Source organism: Rhinolophus sinicus, chromosome 2 (assembly GCF_057876585.1).
Source record: "Rhinolophus sinicus isolate RSI-liver-muscle chromosome 2, RSI-T2T, whole genome shotgun sequence".
NCBI classification, from domain to species: domain Eukaryota; kingdom Metazoa; phylum Chordata; class Mammalia; order Chiroptera; family Rhinolophidae; genus Rhinolophus; species Rhinolophus sinicus.
In genome coordinates this window covers 28159480-28176110 of record NC_142502.1, presented here as the reverse complement: position 1 = coordinate 28176110, position 16631 = coordinate 28159480, and the positions used below count along the sequence as shown (strand labels likewise).

Sequence of the window (16631 nt, the reverse complement as noted above, 5' to 3'; positions counted from 1 at the left end):
TATGGTCTGTAGCAGATAATGTATTTCTTTTTTATTTTCATTCTAAGGATCAAATTTCCATACAAATAGACCATAAGAGTAGAATAAAGAAATAGTGGGAACAATTTTAGTTAATTAAAAAGTTGTTCATAATTACTTAAAAGATGCCCTTGTTTTTTTAATTTCCTGTATCTTAAATAACTGGGATCAAATACCCTCTGCATATTCAACATTTGCACTATGTATTTAAAATGATGGCAACAACATTTGCATACATCAAAACAATTACCACAAAAGGATTTTTCTAGGCCCTTTTCCCATTTAAATATGATTGACTGTACTATACATACTTAAATACATCTACATGGAAGATGAATGCAGCTCCCATAAATGAGTTTGTGCTAAAGCTAATATGTAGAATTTGTACACACATCTATGGCTTTTAAAATCTTCTTTTGTGTGTTGTTTCAGCCAATTTATGACATCTCTTATAAATGACAGCAAGGGCTGTCTTTTTTTCCCTCCCTCTCTTTGCTAGGCTAATCTTGAAAGAGTGCCAGTAAAAGGGGATCATTGCAATTTCCCTGGTCCCTGTCCTAAGCGCGGAGGATCCTTCTCGAATACTCTTCCATACAGGGCCATCACTAATACAGGCAGAGGAGCTCCGCTCCTGCTCTTCAGACGTCCATCGTTTGAAACCTGATCAAAGAAAGCAAAGGATTAACTCAGTGCAGAATTTGGTTTCCAACCCAGATACCTTCTCTGACAACATCTCTAATCAAAAGGTCAGAGGATTTAGTGTCAGATGACCCATCCTTCCGATCTAAAGGTCTAACAACAGAGGAACTTTGGGTAAAAATGCAGCATATAAATCTATTGCACACGGGATTAAATAAAAGAATGTATAACAAAGAGTTCTTTTAATTCAGGAAACACTAATAAAAAGTATAAATCATTACTATCATCATTACAACTTCTCAAAATAACACACTCATGAAATAAGTTGTAGAAGCATTATTTGATGTAAGTTGGACCTTTACCCCATGCACATAAAGAGAACATTAGTTGCCAGCTGTCATCCACAATCAATATTTTTATTTTAATTTCCCCATAATCTCACTGTTGCCTTGGATCTCACAATGACATTTATGTAGAAAAATGAATCCCAAATTCGCCGTCAGAGATGAAAGGCAATCTAGAACCACCAATTGTGTTCCATATCATAGTTGCCACACGTCTTTAAAGTGTTGTTTGTATCATGTGAACCACGATATTGCAATACTGCTTCATTATTTCACAGATTTTCATTATGCCGGTCTACCCCAACTGCTCAAAAAAAAATAGATCACCCTGAAAAAGCCCCTACCTCATAATGTCTTTCAGGGGCAAGCTGACTCCCACTCAGAATGAGCTGTGGGAAAACATAACTTGTTCCAAATGTGCCACTGAGGGAGAATTCTTCAAAGCTGGTAAAAGCTGACCCCACAGGCTCCCCACAAGTTCTTAAGTCAGTGGTTTGACACTTCAGTAATGTGCATACCTAGGTAAAAGACGAAAAGAGAAGCGGTCAGAAATCTGGGAAATATTTTCTCAGCAAACAACAAAATTTCAAGAAATAGAGGAATCTGTGTTAGGTTGCAAAGTGTTTCAAATGGCAGGTCATCATCTATTAGTGAATCCTAAAACCAATTTCGTGGGTCAGAATTAGCTCTTTTTTTTCCAATGAACCAAAATGGAATACACCAGAAATTTAAAAATCAGAGTGCATTGCACATAATTACAGCTTTCTTAATTCTAATTTGAATCATTTCATAAATGTTTGTTTCAAGTAAATATCTCTTTTTAACTCAGTCACACATCTTGACTGCACTGGGCCATGATGTGACACAGACTTCTTGCTCTGGACTCTAGTTGAAGAGAGTTTGAGAAACACTGCTCTACAGTAATGTGAGAAAAAAAGAGAATGCATGGAAGTTGAAGCTTTTTAAACTTGAACCTGGCCTTCTAAGAACCAATCAATCAGCTTTATGTTTTCACCTTGCGGCCAAGAGAACTAATTCTGTTCCTCCTAAGACTGAACAAATAAGGTGTTTGGGGAGGGGGCGTGGTAATTCTGTGATAAATATAACAATATTCCAATTAACTGAATCCAGCACAAATTTTAAAGAAATGCAATGAAGACCTAGAAGAAAAAGTAACAAAGAAGCCATTGTAACATATTTAAATATTCCTACCTGTAAGTAATACTGGCCTTCTACTATGTGCAGTCCATCAAAAGCACCAAGTGCATACACCTCATCTGATCGCTTCTCAGACATCTTGTAAGTTAAGTGACAACACAGGTCTTTCTGGCAAACTGTATAATTTCCTGTGCTTGTCTGAAGCTCAGTGAAGGTGAACTCATCAAAATAAATCATCCCCAGAAAATCAGACTGCTCAGACGAGAATGCCTTGACACTTCTGGCATAAGCACTCCAGTCAACAGCTGCAGGGTAGGTAGGCTCACGCCGAGGCCGGGACTTCAGTTCTGAGAGCATCAGCTGGCCACTCTCTGTTTCCATGTCATAGTGATACACCTTGACTGCTTCAGGTGTGTAAATTCCACTCCCTACGGGCAACAAAAAGAAATACAAACATTGGGTTTAATTTTTGCATAGTGACAAACGAATAGAATCAGTCCCATAAGAAATGTAATATAAAGTTATGTAAGCGTAAGGATTTTCAAGATAGGTAAGGAGATAGCTGTTACATTGGCATAAGTTCCAATTTGACTCTGCATCCTCCATAAGAGAATACTTGTACTGAAATGATCATTTGACTTGGATGGCTTTTATTTATTTATTTTTTTACTTAAGCTATCCTTTTCTTTTCTCTTTTCTTTTCTTTTCTTTTCTTTTCTTTTCTTTTCTTTTCTTTTCTCTTTTCTTTTCTTTTTTAGCCAACTTAACAAACTAGAAAATTCCCCAAATGTGCAGATTCATTTTAGGTCTCTACTGACCTATTTAATTTATTTGTGTTTGAGATTCTTCATCCAGACAAATGGGTAACAGAGCCGTTAAGAGGGGAGCCTGCATTACCTTGAGCATGGATACTATAAAGGACAAAGTGTAAAAACCCAATTAAGTCTAAAGCGCTTTTGTCACCTCGACAAGATGTATTTCAGTATTACTAATGGATGTTGGCTGCAAAGTTCTTTATCTCCGGTTTTGGGTTTTCATGTGACTTGACCTCTCTCTAACTCCAATTTCCCCTCACGTGAAATGGAGATAATAATGTTTGCATCCTTCTTTACTCACAGGGATAATGTTCCATTTCAGGAATGTTGGTATAGAACCCCATGCGGTGATTAATTTTGTGACATTGCAGTTACTAAAACAGTCATTAAAGAAAAGAGTGGCTTGAAAATCAGCGAAGACTGTCGCTGCCACCTGGTGCAGTGTGAGTCACCTGTCATATGCATGCTGGTGTTGTGGGTAGCTGAAGCGAGCAGGTTGACTCTCATGGCTCTGGCCCATGCCGAATGGAAGGGAACAGCCGAGAGGAGGGGCAGCGTGTTGTACCACGCCACGGGTAAGAGAACGCTGTCAGCTTGAAGGTCATCCACCACCACCACAGCCGGGTCATGAGAAAAAATGTCAAAGCAAGTGAAAATGCCAAACTTCCCAAAGGGAGTGTCAAAAGTCACATGTTCTGATTCCTTGGGGAAATCAAACTGAATTTCAGGTGCAAAAAGATTGTACTGTTAACGACAAGCAAAGGAGAAAATTAGTAAGAAAACTGCCAAATAGATGTGATCAGTACCCATAAAGTCTTTCTCCTGCGCATGCTGACATACGTATTTAAAACTGTTGCACATAAATATATGTAAATCATACCCAGTGTACCACAGTCTATGAGTTTTTTTACTGTGACATTAATTAAAAAACAATTTTCCACAACTAATGAATCAACCAATGAAATTATATCTACAAATGATGGGATATATTTTTATCTTAAAATCAGAGGTTGACTTTTGAATCTGCCAAATTTCAGATTGTTTTCCACTGCATTCCTTAAATTACCAGCAGCACTGCTCGTGTGAAATCTAACACATTAATAAAATAAATATTGTCATGCCTCCCTGTGATACTGCTAGGTATATATACCTGAAGGGGAGTAGATTTAGAATTAATTTAGATGGCGTAATAGCTAAACCTTGTTAATGAGTAAGCCACTCGTAATTTTTTTTTTCTTTTCAGCCTGATTATTGCTCCAAAACTCCACTTACCCTGGGCCAAAGAGTACAGCTTATTTTTTTCTCAGGTTATTATTTAGCCCGGTTGTGTATGTGTGCTCTTTGGCAACACCCTTCTCCCCCTCACGAAGGATCCTGTATTCCTCACTCTCCCTCAAGTCATAGCCCACCCTTCACCCCGCCGTGATCAGCTCAAGGAACGCACGGGGCCTTATTGGAGTCAAGGGATGGTGAGGTTTATGCAAGGTTTCTAAGAGAGAGAAATGCATTTTCCTTCTGGATTTTGTTGCTATAAGGATGTGAGCCTCATGTTGAGTAGCCACGTGGCTTCTAAGAGGACAGATAGCCTGAGAAAAAGCTAACAAAGGGCTAAGAGAGATGGAGGGATGGGTGACAACTTTTGAGCCTCTGGGGGGACAGACTGCATCTGAAACTGGACCTACTGTTTCTATAACTTATATATTTTTCAGGTACATAAGCAAGGACAATTTTTAGACCAATTTCAGTTGGGGTTTTCTATCACTGCAATCAAACAAGTCGTAATGGAATGAATGACCAAAGCTTAGTACAAAATGTTAACAAATTGGGCCAAAAAACTAACTCAGGTATTAAATCATGGATGAAACAGAGCATTTCTCCTTTCTCAGAGAATACGAAAATCTTTGTGAGGTTCTTTTATCACATCTGTTTGAATATTCTGCCATATTGTATTGTATGACTAGTTCAAACTCAGAACCCCTATACAAAACCAAAATAAATTAAATCCTTGTTTCAACTAAAATGTAATTATTTAAAAACGTGTTCATAACAGTTCTTTCACCATCATTCAACAGACAAGGATACATACATATCACAAGCAGAAGAAGAGGTAAAACAAGTTTAACCGAGACACAAGTAATTCTCACCTTATGGTAGCGTGCCACAAGCTTACCCTCAGAATCAAACACCACGTTAGTGTTGTACTGGTAACGACCGTCAGGGGGACAATTAGTGTCACTGGCATTGCATGGCTTCTTGTCCCCAATATTTGCCACGACGTAGATAGAGTTGTCCTTGGCCAGGCAGCTGAGCCTTTCTTGTACTGGGGTGTAGCCAAACCTAATTCAAATAAACTTGCTATATTTTAATGATTTCCGAAATTCCAAAGTGATACTTTATTTTCCCATTACTCATAATAGAACAACTCTAGGTTAAGAACCAACAGAAAAGATTTTAAAACTCCCATGCAGTATAATTTTCATCTTGATAGAAGGTAACCTATTTTAATGGGCCAGACTCCAGATTGCAGTGCAAGACTGAAGAACAGAAAACATGGCAGAGGAAGAGGAGAAAGAAGAGAAGCAACACTTTCTCTTATAAAGTACCCGGGAAGGCAAACGGAGGGCTTGAAATTTGACAGAGTCTTCTAATGGGGAGGGCCTTTTCTATAATCCAAGCCATCGTCTGACTAGGAGGCAGTAAATCATAGGCACTGTGTAGGTCGTCTTGTATAGGAACAAATGCAGCATTATTTCCTGGAAATAAAGAAGAAGGAAGAGGAAGAGGAGGGGATTAGAAGAAGGAAGAGGAGGAGGTGGAGGGGAAGGAAGGCAGGGAGGGAGGGAGGAAGGAAGGAAGGAAGGAAAATAAAAGACAAGAAAAAAACAACAACCACTTCACTAGTTGGCTCAGTTTTGTCATTTGTCAGTGCAACATACCTAAGAGCTTCCTTTCTACCTTAGAGGGCCCTGGCAAGAACCCCTGCAATAAATACAGACTATGAAATTCCTTTTCTAAGTAATGGCAAGTCCGTTCCCATTGGCGATATCTATCCTAGAAATAAGAAGGGGTGTTGGTGATAAAATAGCTGGAATGATAGCTGACTTCAAGTACTTGGAAGGCTGTAATCTGAAGGAGAGGAGTCGTGCATCTGAACGTACTGTAAGGCAGTACGGAGACCAAAGGAAGGTATAGAGAGGTTTCGGCAAAAAATAAGATAAGAAATAAGACAGCAACCAGAGCACACTGTCCAAGAAGTGGATTCACTACTCACTGAAAATGTCAAGTATAATAAGATGGATCTAAGGACTCAGAGGACATTCAATTATCACGACTCAGTGTGCTTGAATTCCAGCCAGGTTAATTCCCATTTGGGAGACTTAAAGCCTCCTTTTCCCCTCAGATTTAAAATGGAAATAGTTATGCCTGCTACATAAATTGAATAAGATCGTGTGCATAATGTGCCAGGTACAATTTCTGGGGCCAAACAGGTGCTCAATAAATAAATAATGGCCGTTGTAGGTTTTGTCACTATAAGAAGACAATCCGGGAAATGGATGACTTTATTGCTTTGGAGACTGGTCAGGCTTTCTCCGTGATCTCTCAGCCCCTTTGCAGCTGATGTTGAGCTGATTTTTGATTTATAACTATTGTTTTAGACCATGTCTTCTATTTTGCCTTCAGGAAAAAAAGGGGATACTGTCAACACTCATATTCATGAAGACCTTTAATAAAATTATCACGTCATTTGTTTAATTTTTCTTTTCTTGGCTAAATAATTAGGGTACTTTAATATTTCCTATTAGTTCCTCATGAGCAGAGCCAAAGGAAGCATGGGACATGTCAGTATTCTGGTATTTAAACATGGAAGGATGAAGGCAAGGTCCTTCTATTATGCCTCCTGAGGAGAGCAATGCCACTAGGCAAGAAACAGTGGTTTTCTTTACCAATATTACCATCATATTCAAAGCTGAATTTCTCCTTTTTACAACACAGAGCTGAAAACTTGTCTTTTGAATAAGTGTCTGAAAGACTCAATCATGTTAAAGTTTCATTAGTCACCTCCCTTCCCAACTGAATTTGTCAGAGGCTAATTAGGCAGCAGGACATTTTTCCCCCGGGAAAGTCGGTTTTCTCAGCTCAGGAGCATAGAATGTATTTTAGTATAAGTCTCTTGAATGATTGCAAATCATGAGTCCTTCCTGCTCTGGGAAAAGCCCCATACTAAAATAGACATTGAGTCATAGTTTTGTCATTCCTGTAAACACAACCATGAGACATTTAGAGACTATCTTTCCAAAGGTGAAACGCCCAGGGCAAGACTTGACTCACACAGTAGAGGTCCTGTATTGTAGCCCTGGACCATTCCAATCAAGATCAAGTGGCCCAAATTGTTTGAGTTCCTCTTTCTGTACAATAGATACAGTTCTGAGCAGACACATGTACATTTAAAACTGGCAAATTAAATCACCTTTTAATGCATTGACTTTTGCCATTTAAAAGATTTATACAGGAACTATTTTAAAAAGTAAATAAACCTGAAATAATCTATTTCATAAACCTTTCTTATGTTTTATACAAAAGCTTTTTAAAGTTATGCCTAATAATTACTAAATAATTAGCTATAAATAATTAGTAAAATTTCTCAAAGGACAAGAACACAAAGAAGTTCAGATCCAGTTCCTTCCGTTAAAAAGAAAAGCATTAGTGACTGTTCATGTTGGAAAGGGCATAATAATGTACAGATTCTATACGTATTTCTTCACTTGACAGTCTTGTCTATTCTGTAAGGGAAGGAGGAAAGGAAATTTTATTATCACTGTTTTGCAGATAAAGAAATAGACATCTAGTGCTTAGGTTGTCTGCCATGTATCACTCGGCTGAGAGGTGGTAGAGCGCGGTCTTGGAAAACAACCTTCCTCTTGCAAGTGCTATGCAATTTCCACTCACCATATTGATTACATTGCAAATGACAGTGATATCAAAGCTCCTTGGAGACACAACCCATTCATCTGTCTACCATTCCCACGAAGGAGGCAAGTGTTCACGGCTGAAACAACTTACTTAAATTTGGGAACTCAAGTCCTAGGTATTACAATTTTTCTCATTGTTGAAACTCAGTCAAGCACATGTATTATAAAAACCGTGTATACACATGCTACTCATTAAAGAAAACTACAATAAATATCCAACCATTCATCTTCATCTCTAGTCATTTACCAAACAGGAGACGTGTGCCACATGGCACACATTATGAAGCATTCGAGGCATCTCAGTCCAATGCCATCGATCGATTATTTGTCAGCAAGAATACTAGCCAAGCTCACTGAATTTGTTATTTTACAATATCACAACTTTTTGTTCAAAAATGAAAGGCTAATGACATTACCTCTGTGGGTCTTTGCATGGAATCCAGTTCACTTCTGGGTGTGGGATATCTTCCAGATAGGGATAAATGGTCTCCCTTGTGAAGACCCAGCCATAAACTCCATCCTCTGGGGTCACAATGATATGTGCACCCTGTCCAAAACAAGTGGAGGCATACAAGTTTCTCATGAATTCCAAATAGTCACCCCCTTACCAAGTTTTGAATTCCCTATACACTATCCCAAACAGGATAAAAAGGGCAATACCTGCTTGGCTGCTAGTTTAACCGCTTTCTCCAAAACATCTATGTTCTTGTTCATGAGGAGCAGAGCTTCTTCCTTTGGAACAGGTGTTTCTGTTTCATTCGGTAATATAACAGCATGCTCATACACAGCAGCAATGAAAGTGTCCAGGGCACCCACACTTAGGACAAAGAGGGTCAAAACTGCCCCATATTTTGGCAAATACGATGTAATCATAGCTACAGTTTAGTACTCTTTGATAATCAAACTCAGATTCTTCTATCTTGTATCACTGGAAAAACTTCTGTGGCAAAGAACCTGCCCATTACCAGCTATTTATATTGTCTCATGAACATTACACAATGGCACAGAATATATTTCACAGCATTAAGGAAGGGTGTTGTGCAAGCATACTGACAGCCAGAATTACGTAAGTGGATGGCCTTGAGCATGCTGTGCTTTTGTTGATACTGTTCAGAAGTTCACCCAACTCTAAAGGAGGGATGAATGAGCCAACTGGATGAATCTACCTCAATCTGAAACACACTGGCTATTGATCTCTTTTCTCTTCATAAAATACATTCTCCTGGTAATTTAGTATTTCCATTACTAGGGCCAATACGGGTTGCAGAAGGCCGGCACCGTAACAACAATTGGTTGAAGATGCATGTCTATCACTGTGGCAAACATTGACTAGAGTGGGAGGAAAGCCCTGCTTTGAACAGAGCTCAGAAACTTGCACAGGAAAACAATTACATACATGCTAATGACTGGGCTTGCTTGTTCCTGACCAGTGACCCTGAACTTTTGCATTATCAGAGGATATCAGCAGAGGCCACAGTTGCCAGTTTCTCTTGGAAAGGCTGCCAAATCGTCTGGAATTTTATGTGTGAACACAGTGTAAAATGTAGATAGATTAAAACAGGGACAGTGAGGGTGAGTACCCACTAGGCTGAGTCTGTGGGCCTCTCAGGAACCTGTTTGACACCATGCAGTTCATGAGGAGAAAACCAAGGAGCTAGGTAGGCTCTGGGGTCATACAATTCTTCACCTTTATAGAACCTTTCACATTTTTCTGAGTGAAGCCCTCTTCCCTACATACTTGTACTAGTACATCACCCAAAATTTAATTTTCAGGAGGTTGTGTCTTTGTGCCTCTGAAAAGCTAAACATTTTAAAGATGTTAGATATAGTTGTCATTTATTTAACCTGAGTTTCTGACATTTCCTCTCCCTCTGCTCCCACATCTGATTCATCATAAAAATTTCTTTTAAACATTTCTTTCTATTCTAATTCATTGTGTTATACCAGATGTCGGCTTTTTAACTTATCTCTCCACCTCCCATCATAGCCAAAGTTGTTAATTCCACACATAACCACCAGATGAATTTTCCCTGGACAGCCTGTTATGTGACTTAGACTCCAAAAGAGTCAGTGGTTCTCTGTCACAGTAGTCCCCTCTTATCCATGGGAGATACATTCCATGACTCCCAGTAAATGCCTGAAACTGTGGATAATAGGAACCCTATATATACTATGGTTTTTTCCTATACAGACATACCTATGATAAAGTTTAATTTATAGCTAGGCACATTAAGAGACGAACAACAACTTATAACAAAATAGAACAAATATAATAATATACTTACTGTACTGAAATGAAAGTTATGTGAATGTGGTCTCTCTCTCTCTCTCTCTCCCCCCCCCCAAAAAAAAAATATCTTATGGTGCTGTAGCACCTTTCTTCTTCTGATGATGATATGAGATGATACAATGCCTGCGTGATGAGATAAAGTGAGGTGAATGGCGTAGGCAGTGTGACGTAACATGAGGTTACCACGGACCTTCTGATGAAACATAACAAGCATTTTATGGCCCCTCTTCGGCCTATCCCACCAGCATCACTACTCTTTCTCTTGGGGCCATTATTCAGTAAAGTAAGGGTTACTGGAACACAAGCAACATAATCCTGCGCCAGTTGATCTGATAACCCAGCTGGCTACTAAGTGACTAACAGGCATATACAATGTGGATACTCTGGACAAAGGGATGACTCATGTCTCCAGAGGGACAGAGCAGGACCCATGATTTCTCACCTGCTACTCAGAACAGCCTGCAATTGAAAACTTACAAGTCGCTTATTTGGGGAATTTTCCATTTAGTATTTTCAGAACACAGTTGACCGTGTGTAACCAAAACCATGGAAAGCAAAACCGCGGATAAGGAGGCACTACTGTATTTAAAACATTAATTCCCAGATGTGACCCATGCTCCATGAGGGATAAACAAGTTGCAGGATATACAGATATTTTTTTTTTTTAATTTTAATAGTAACAGATTAACACTCATGTTTACTAGAAAATTTACAACTCTTTTATCAAACCCATGGATAGTAGAATTCATACTATTCTGGATTTATTTCTACAACTTGCCTAATGAACTCTTTTTTTTTTTTTTGGGTAGACAAATATCATAAATGTATTCCATCTTTATTACAAAGAACAGGGGAAATACACCATTTCCAAATAGAGAACTCAACATACTCACTAACTATCCTGGTGATAGGGCACAAGCATTCTTTTCAAATTTGCTTCATACACTGAAAACATACTCATAGCTACTAGAAGGTTTAAACACTTCTGGTCTAGATCCTATAGTTCTGATTGTCTTATAATCTGGGATGGAAATTAAGGTAATACCTCTCCCTTTTATAAGGACCATTTCCCCAAACTATTTGATACTACACAGGGCATCAAGTATTTTAAAAGCCAAGGCCTTGAGAGTCTTATGAACTCTTTATTTAGTGATGTTGACTCATTCCCTGTTCTCTCAACACTCCATGCACTGCTCTACCCAGATGATCGTAAAGCCATTTCTCCTTGAAATGCCCTTGCTCTCCATCTATCTAAGTTCCAGCTCCTTGTAGTTCACTCAATTCTACCCCAGTCCCAAGCGATATTTCTGGACACTCACAGCACGTTTTTCTTGTTCTGGTGAATGTCTCTCACTACTTGCTGTTATCTTGTCTCTTAATTTAAAATTCATACTGACATTTAATTTAATAGATGTATAGCTTATCTTCTTAAAGAGATTAAAAGCAATCTTGTTGTATCATTCCAGAACATCATGTCAGATCTAGGCATGATGAATCCCAGGGTGTGACACCTAGAGGATAAGGAACTGCCTTGCTCATGGCTGAGCTGCATCACCCCAGCACACGTGTGACAGACTGGTGCAGGAGTCCAATATGTAAATGAATGTTGAATGAAGGAGCCAGCTACCCGAAAATCCTGTCTGTTCCACATATGAACATTGCAAATTCATTAATACTGGGGCTCTCTCTCTCTCTCTCCTTTCTGATCCTCTTCTGATGTAGGGAAACTGGTAGGTTTTAGAGATTTATGTCTTTTGTTTTTTGTGTGATTTTGTTCTAAATTCAAAACCCTTCAATTCCAATAACTTTTTCCATGAACTAAATATTCCTTCCTTCTCCCAGGCACCCCAGTGAGTTTTCATGTATCCTAATGCCCTGAAATGATACCCATCAGATGCAAATTCATTTCAGAACAAAATATCTGAGGACAAGACAAAAACTGTGTAAGACGGATGGATTGCTTTGTACTAAGATGTCATTGAAACTCTAACTCTTGTCGTAGACTACCTGATGTTCTGAATAGAATCAAAAGGAAACATGGGAATTCCCCTTCCTGCTCCCAGTCCTTAATTCCAGGAAATGTACCAACCTTTTATGTTGACATCAATACAAACGTGGATTGAGTATTTTATTACCAATGTAGTTCGTAATGCCATTGCCTCTTGTGCATAAAGAATAGAGAGACTGTGAACGCAAGTTATCTAAACAAGGCATTAGTACATGACGTGAACGACAGTTTGAAATCACTGTGGGATTAGAAAGTTCAAAGCCTACAGTTTTGTATTAAAATAAATATCAAATGTGTAAGGCACAAATCTGAAAGGGGAGAAGGGCCGCTAGAATTAAAACCTCTAAGAGCACATTGGCCCTTCACAAGTCTTTATTTCCTATAGCCAGTATCTTCTACAGTTCCATTATCAGAGTCCTGACTCTGAGGTCAAGAATTACTCTTACAGCCTCTCCATCAGCCTCTGATCCCATTCCTACCACTGTAACTCTCTATCAATATTGTAAACCATTCAAGTTCCCTTAACCATTGTTCTCATGAACTAAAACGCTTCCTGAACGTGTATCGAATCAAATCTGATGATCAGAGCCTTCTTCCACATGGTTCCATTTTATCTTTCCTGTTCTTGGGTAAGGACCATTCTTCTTACTGAATTTTAATATGCTTACTCCTCCTGTGATCCTGAAATGATTCCTCACGAAATCCTGTGCCTTTGACTCAAGCCCCTCACCTGTCCAGTGCTTGTTAGCTCGAACTTCTCTCCTGAACTTCAAGCCTGTTTATCCATTCAGATAGAGAATTCAAACAATTCCCACCAAGCATCACCCCACCTGCTAGCATCTGTCCCTATCAACTGTGCTTCCTCTCCTCTCACTATAATGACCACGCATGCCCTTCTACGTCCTTCCCCTAACCTTGTACACTGGATTCCAGACTTTGCTCTAGAAATTATTCTTACTCATCATCAATTTTTCTTTGTCTATTGGGTTTTAACCATCAGCATACAAACACTCTGTTATATCTCCCATCTTAAAAAAACAAACAAAAACACAAACATGTCTTGATCTGATATCCCCTTCCAGTTCTTGCTCCATTTCTTCGCTCCATTTTATAACAAAACTCCTTTATAGAGTTATGTATATTCTCTGTGTTAATTCCTTTCCTTCCATCAGGATTTTGACTCTGTGATTTCACCTCCTTGTCAAAGTCACCAATGATATCTGCATTACTATCTATTGGTCAGTTTTCAGTCTCATCTTACTTGACATGTTGGCAGTGTTTGGCACAGCTGCCACTGTCTCATCCTAGACGTACTTTTTTCACCCACAAGCTCCTGGTTTCCATCCTTCCTCCTTGGTTTTGGTATTTACTTTGGGTTTTTCTTTTCTTCTTTCCTTCCTTCCCTTCCCTTCCTTTTCTTCTTTTCTCCTCTCTCTCTCTCTCTCTCTCTCTCTCTCTCTCTCTCTCTCTCTCTCTCTCTCTCTCTCTCCCCCACCCCCTCTCTCTCCCTCCCTCCCTCCCTCCCTCCCTCCCTTCCTTTTTATTTTCTTTTTGTGAGCTTCTTCTTTTTTTTTTTTCCTTCTAGTTCCTTCTTATCCCTGATCTCTTAACATTGGTATGTCCTGAAGCCCTATTCTTGGAAATCTTTTCCTATCTACACTCTCCCTAGGCGATTTCCATTTTGTGGCTTTAAATACCATCTATATGTTAGTGACTCACAGGATTATTCTCTAGCTTGAACCTCCATCTGGAACTCCAGACTCCTGTGCTCAGTCTCCACCTGGATGTGTAAAGGCGTAGCAAATCAACATAAAGAAAACCGAACTTTTGACCTTCCCCTCCCAACACTCCCGCAGTCTTTCAGATCTCATTTAATTCTTCAATCTTCCCATTTTTTTCTTTTGTTTGAGACACTAACTTAATAACTGAAACATTCATATAACTCTATACCACACAGCAGTGACAATACATGAAATAGAGTGATGCTTATTTACATGGACTTAGCTTGAAACGTTGAATATAAAAATAACAAATATGCAGAATGTTACATATAACTTTGTACCATATATACACAGTTCAAAAAAATGCAAAATAGTGCTAAGTAGCGAGATGTACATATGTAATAAACTACCAAGACATCATGGGAATGATCTAGAAAAATCTCAGGATAATAATTTCCTCTGGAGGAAGAAAACAGGGAAAGGAGGAGAATGTGATCAGAGGCCAATACAACAGGTGCCACTCTATTCATAACATCTTGTTGCACAAACTGAACAGTGGGTACATAGGTGATTCTTACGCAAGCCTTTGTGTCTGTGTCAGAAACATTTTCATAAGTTTTTAAATAAATATGGATTTGTTTATTAAGAAGTGGATGTTTCGTAAGGAAACGCCACAGGGCTTTGCTATTTCTAAGGCCTAGGCAGGCTCTTTCTTTAGGCCCATGTGACTTCCCTCCTCTCTTGGCCTCCACATGACATTGTCTTCTGCAAAGCTACTGCCACCCACTGTATTTTTTGAGTTTATGGTACCCACGACTAGAAGAATAGTGCCAAGCCTTTAAAGTTCCCCATGAGGAAATGCGCACAGGACCTTTGCATTGAGAGGTTTTGTGCAACTCACTACTAAGGTAACGAAACGGAGGTAATGAAACTGAGGATCTGGGTAACAAAACCGAGGGTGTGCTTTTGTCCAAGTGACAGTAACCCAATTCAAAACACTTTGAGCAAAAAAAAATGACATTCCTAGACTCTCATAACTGGAAAGTCTAGTGGAATACTGGTTTCATCCGTCTGGATCCAGGTGCTTGAAAGATGTCTTCACAGTTCTCTGGCTTAGCTCTTCTGGGTCCTCATCCTTGGACACGCTCCTTCCGGTTTGCAATGCAGATGGCTTCTGGGGGTTCTGGTTTACATGGTCCTTGTGCCTCTGGTTACAGAAGACAGAGCTTCTTTTTCGAGGTTATATCAAAAGTCTTAGGGAGGATTCTCACCAGTCTGGCTCCAAATATGTGTTTAGTCTCCATAAATCTCTGGCCCTGTAGGTCTAGTCTGTGATTGGCTAGGCCTGGGCAATACATCATACACCATGGGGCTAAAAGGAATGACCCCCAACCCCAACCAGATGTGAAGAGCTCCCTTTAATAAAGAGGGGAGATGGGAGATTTGGCAGAGAGAAATAATAGACATTCACCACAGGCAGAGAGAAATAATAGACATTCACCACAGGAGGCTATAAAAGTTTCTGAGGGTAATCTTGATTCCCTTCATCATTTTTATCGACTCTTACTGGGAGAATTGAGGCCAAAAGTTGCAATGAAGGAAGAACAACTTGCATTTCTGAAGACCTGCGGACTCCTTGGCATCTATTCCACTCATGCTTTTTTCATTCCTTCTTAGATCTTTTATTCTTCCTCTTAATTTCTTATACTATCACTTTATCATCTTTTCTAGACTATTTGGATTCCTGTCCGATCAGTGAGCTGTTTGATCAATGAATGGGTTCCTAGCCACGAGGCATGTTAGGACTTGTCACTTAAGGGATACCACTGCCCTCCACCTACTTGTTTCCTACTTCTATTTTCATGTGGTCAGGAGTCTATTTATATAAGATGTCCCTCAGTGTGAGTGATTATAAGCAATTGTTTTCATGTCATAGCCAAATAGCAATGCTCTAATTCACTGATATGTTCTACATGTCACTAAGATACTTAAATTTGAATTCACATAGGGTCATCTTGGAGGTGTGATCTGAACAGTGAAAGATTTTTGTTTCATCCAGTAAGATCTGTAGAAATACCATGTACCCCGAAACAAAGAAGACACCCAATTCGGGGTATCTATTCTTTCTGTTCTTAGTAATTTTTTCAGTTTATTCGGCACCTTTGTTTCAGGCACTGTGCTATGTATTAGAAATACTTCAAAGATGAATAAGCATGACTTCTGTCATCAAGAAGCTCATTTAGTGGTAAATACATCACATGTAGTTAATAACATGAAGTGTACGGTGTTCCACAGAACACAAAGGTAGCTTTTTCCCATTTGTCTGTACTTAGTATTGTGTCTTAAATATGTACCAGGTTATTGAGTCAGTTAGACTGGGGTCAAATAATTAGTTACTAAGTAGTTCTGTACTTATTAGTTATATCAACCTTGGGGAACTTACCCAGCTCCCTGACCTTCAGTGTCTTCATCTGTAAAATGAAGTTGCTATACTTTCTGTTGCTATGAGGGTTGTAAGAATTTATAATGGATGTGAAGTCTTGCAGTTATAAAATATGTTAGGCCTTACATTCATTTCTTTAAAATCGATCATTTCTTATATGGCTTATTACATCTTAGATTTCTTTAGCTCTGGCTTTTCATTTCTAGCAAATGGAAACTTGTCTGG

General features: G+C 39.0%; 1 protein-coding gene across 1 annotated transcript; it reads right to left on the bottom strand.

The window, feature by feature from the left end:
* On the bottom strand, window positions 1-8903 carry LOC109447983 (vascular non-inflammatory molecule 3). The gene is made up of 7 exons (XM_019732808.3): window positions 8605-8903; window positions 8361-8491; window positions 5119-5311; window positions 3427-3718; window positions 2214-2587; window positions 1346-1519; window positions 1-678 (listed from the first exon to the last, which is right to left on the bottom strand). The coding sequence occupies exons 1-7, from the start codon at window positions 8815-8817 to the stop codon at window positions 550-552; spliced, it is 1506 nt and encodes a 501-aa protein (XP_019588367.2). The 5' UTR covers window positions 8818-8903; the 3' UTR covers window positions 1-549.
* Window positions 8904-16631: the final 7728 nt, after the last annotated feature.

Coding starts and splice junctions, on each gene's coding strand:
- LOC109447983 (XM_019732808.3), bottom strand. CDS start 8,817: ATGATTACATCGTATTTGCCAAAATATGGGGCAGTTTTGACCCTCTTT. Junction 5,312..8,360: donor CCATGCAAAGACCCACAGAG/GTAATGTCATTA, acceptor TATTTGAATTAG/GTTTGGCTACACCCCAGTAC. Junction 3,719..5,118: donor TTGTGGCACGCTACCATAAG/GTGAGAATTACT, acceptor TGTCGTTAACAG/TACAATCTTTTTGCACCTGA.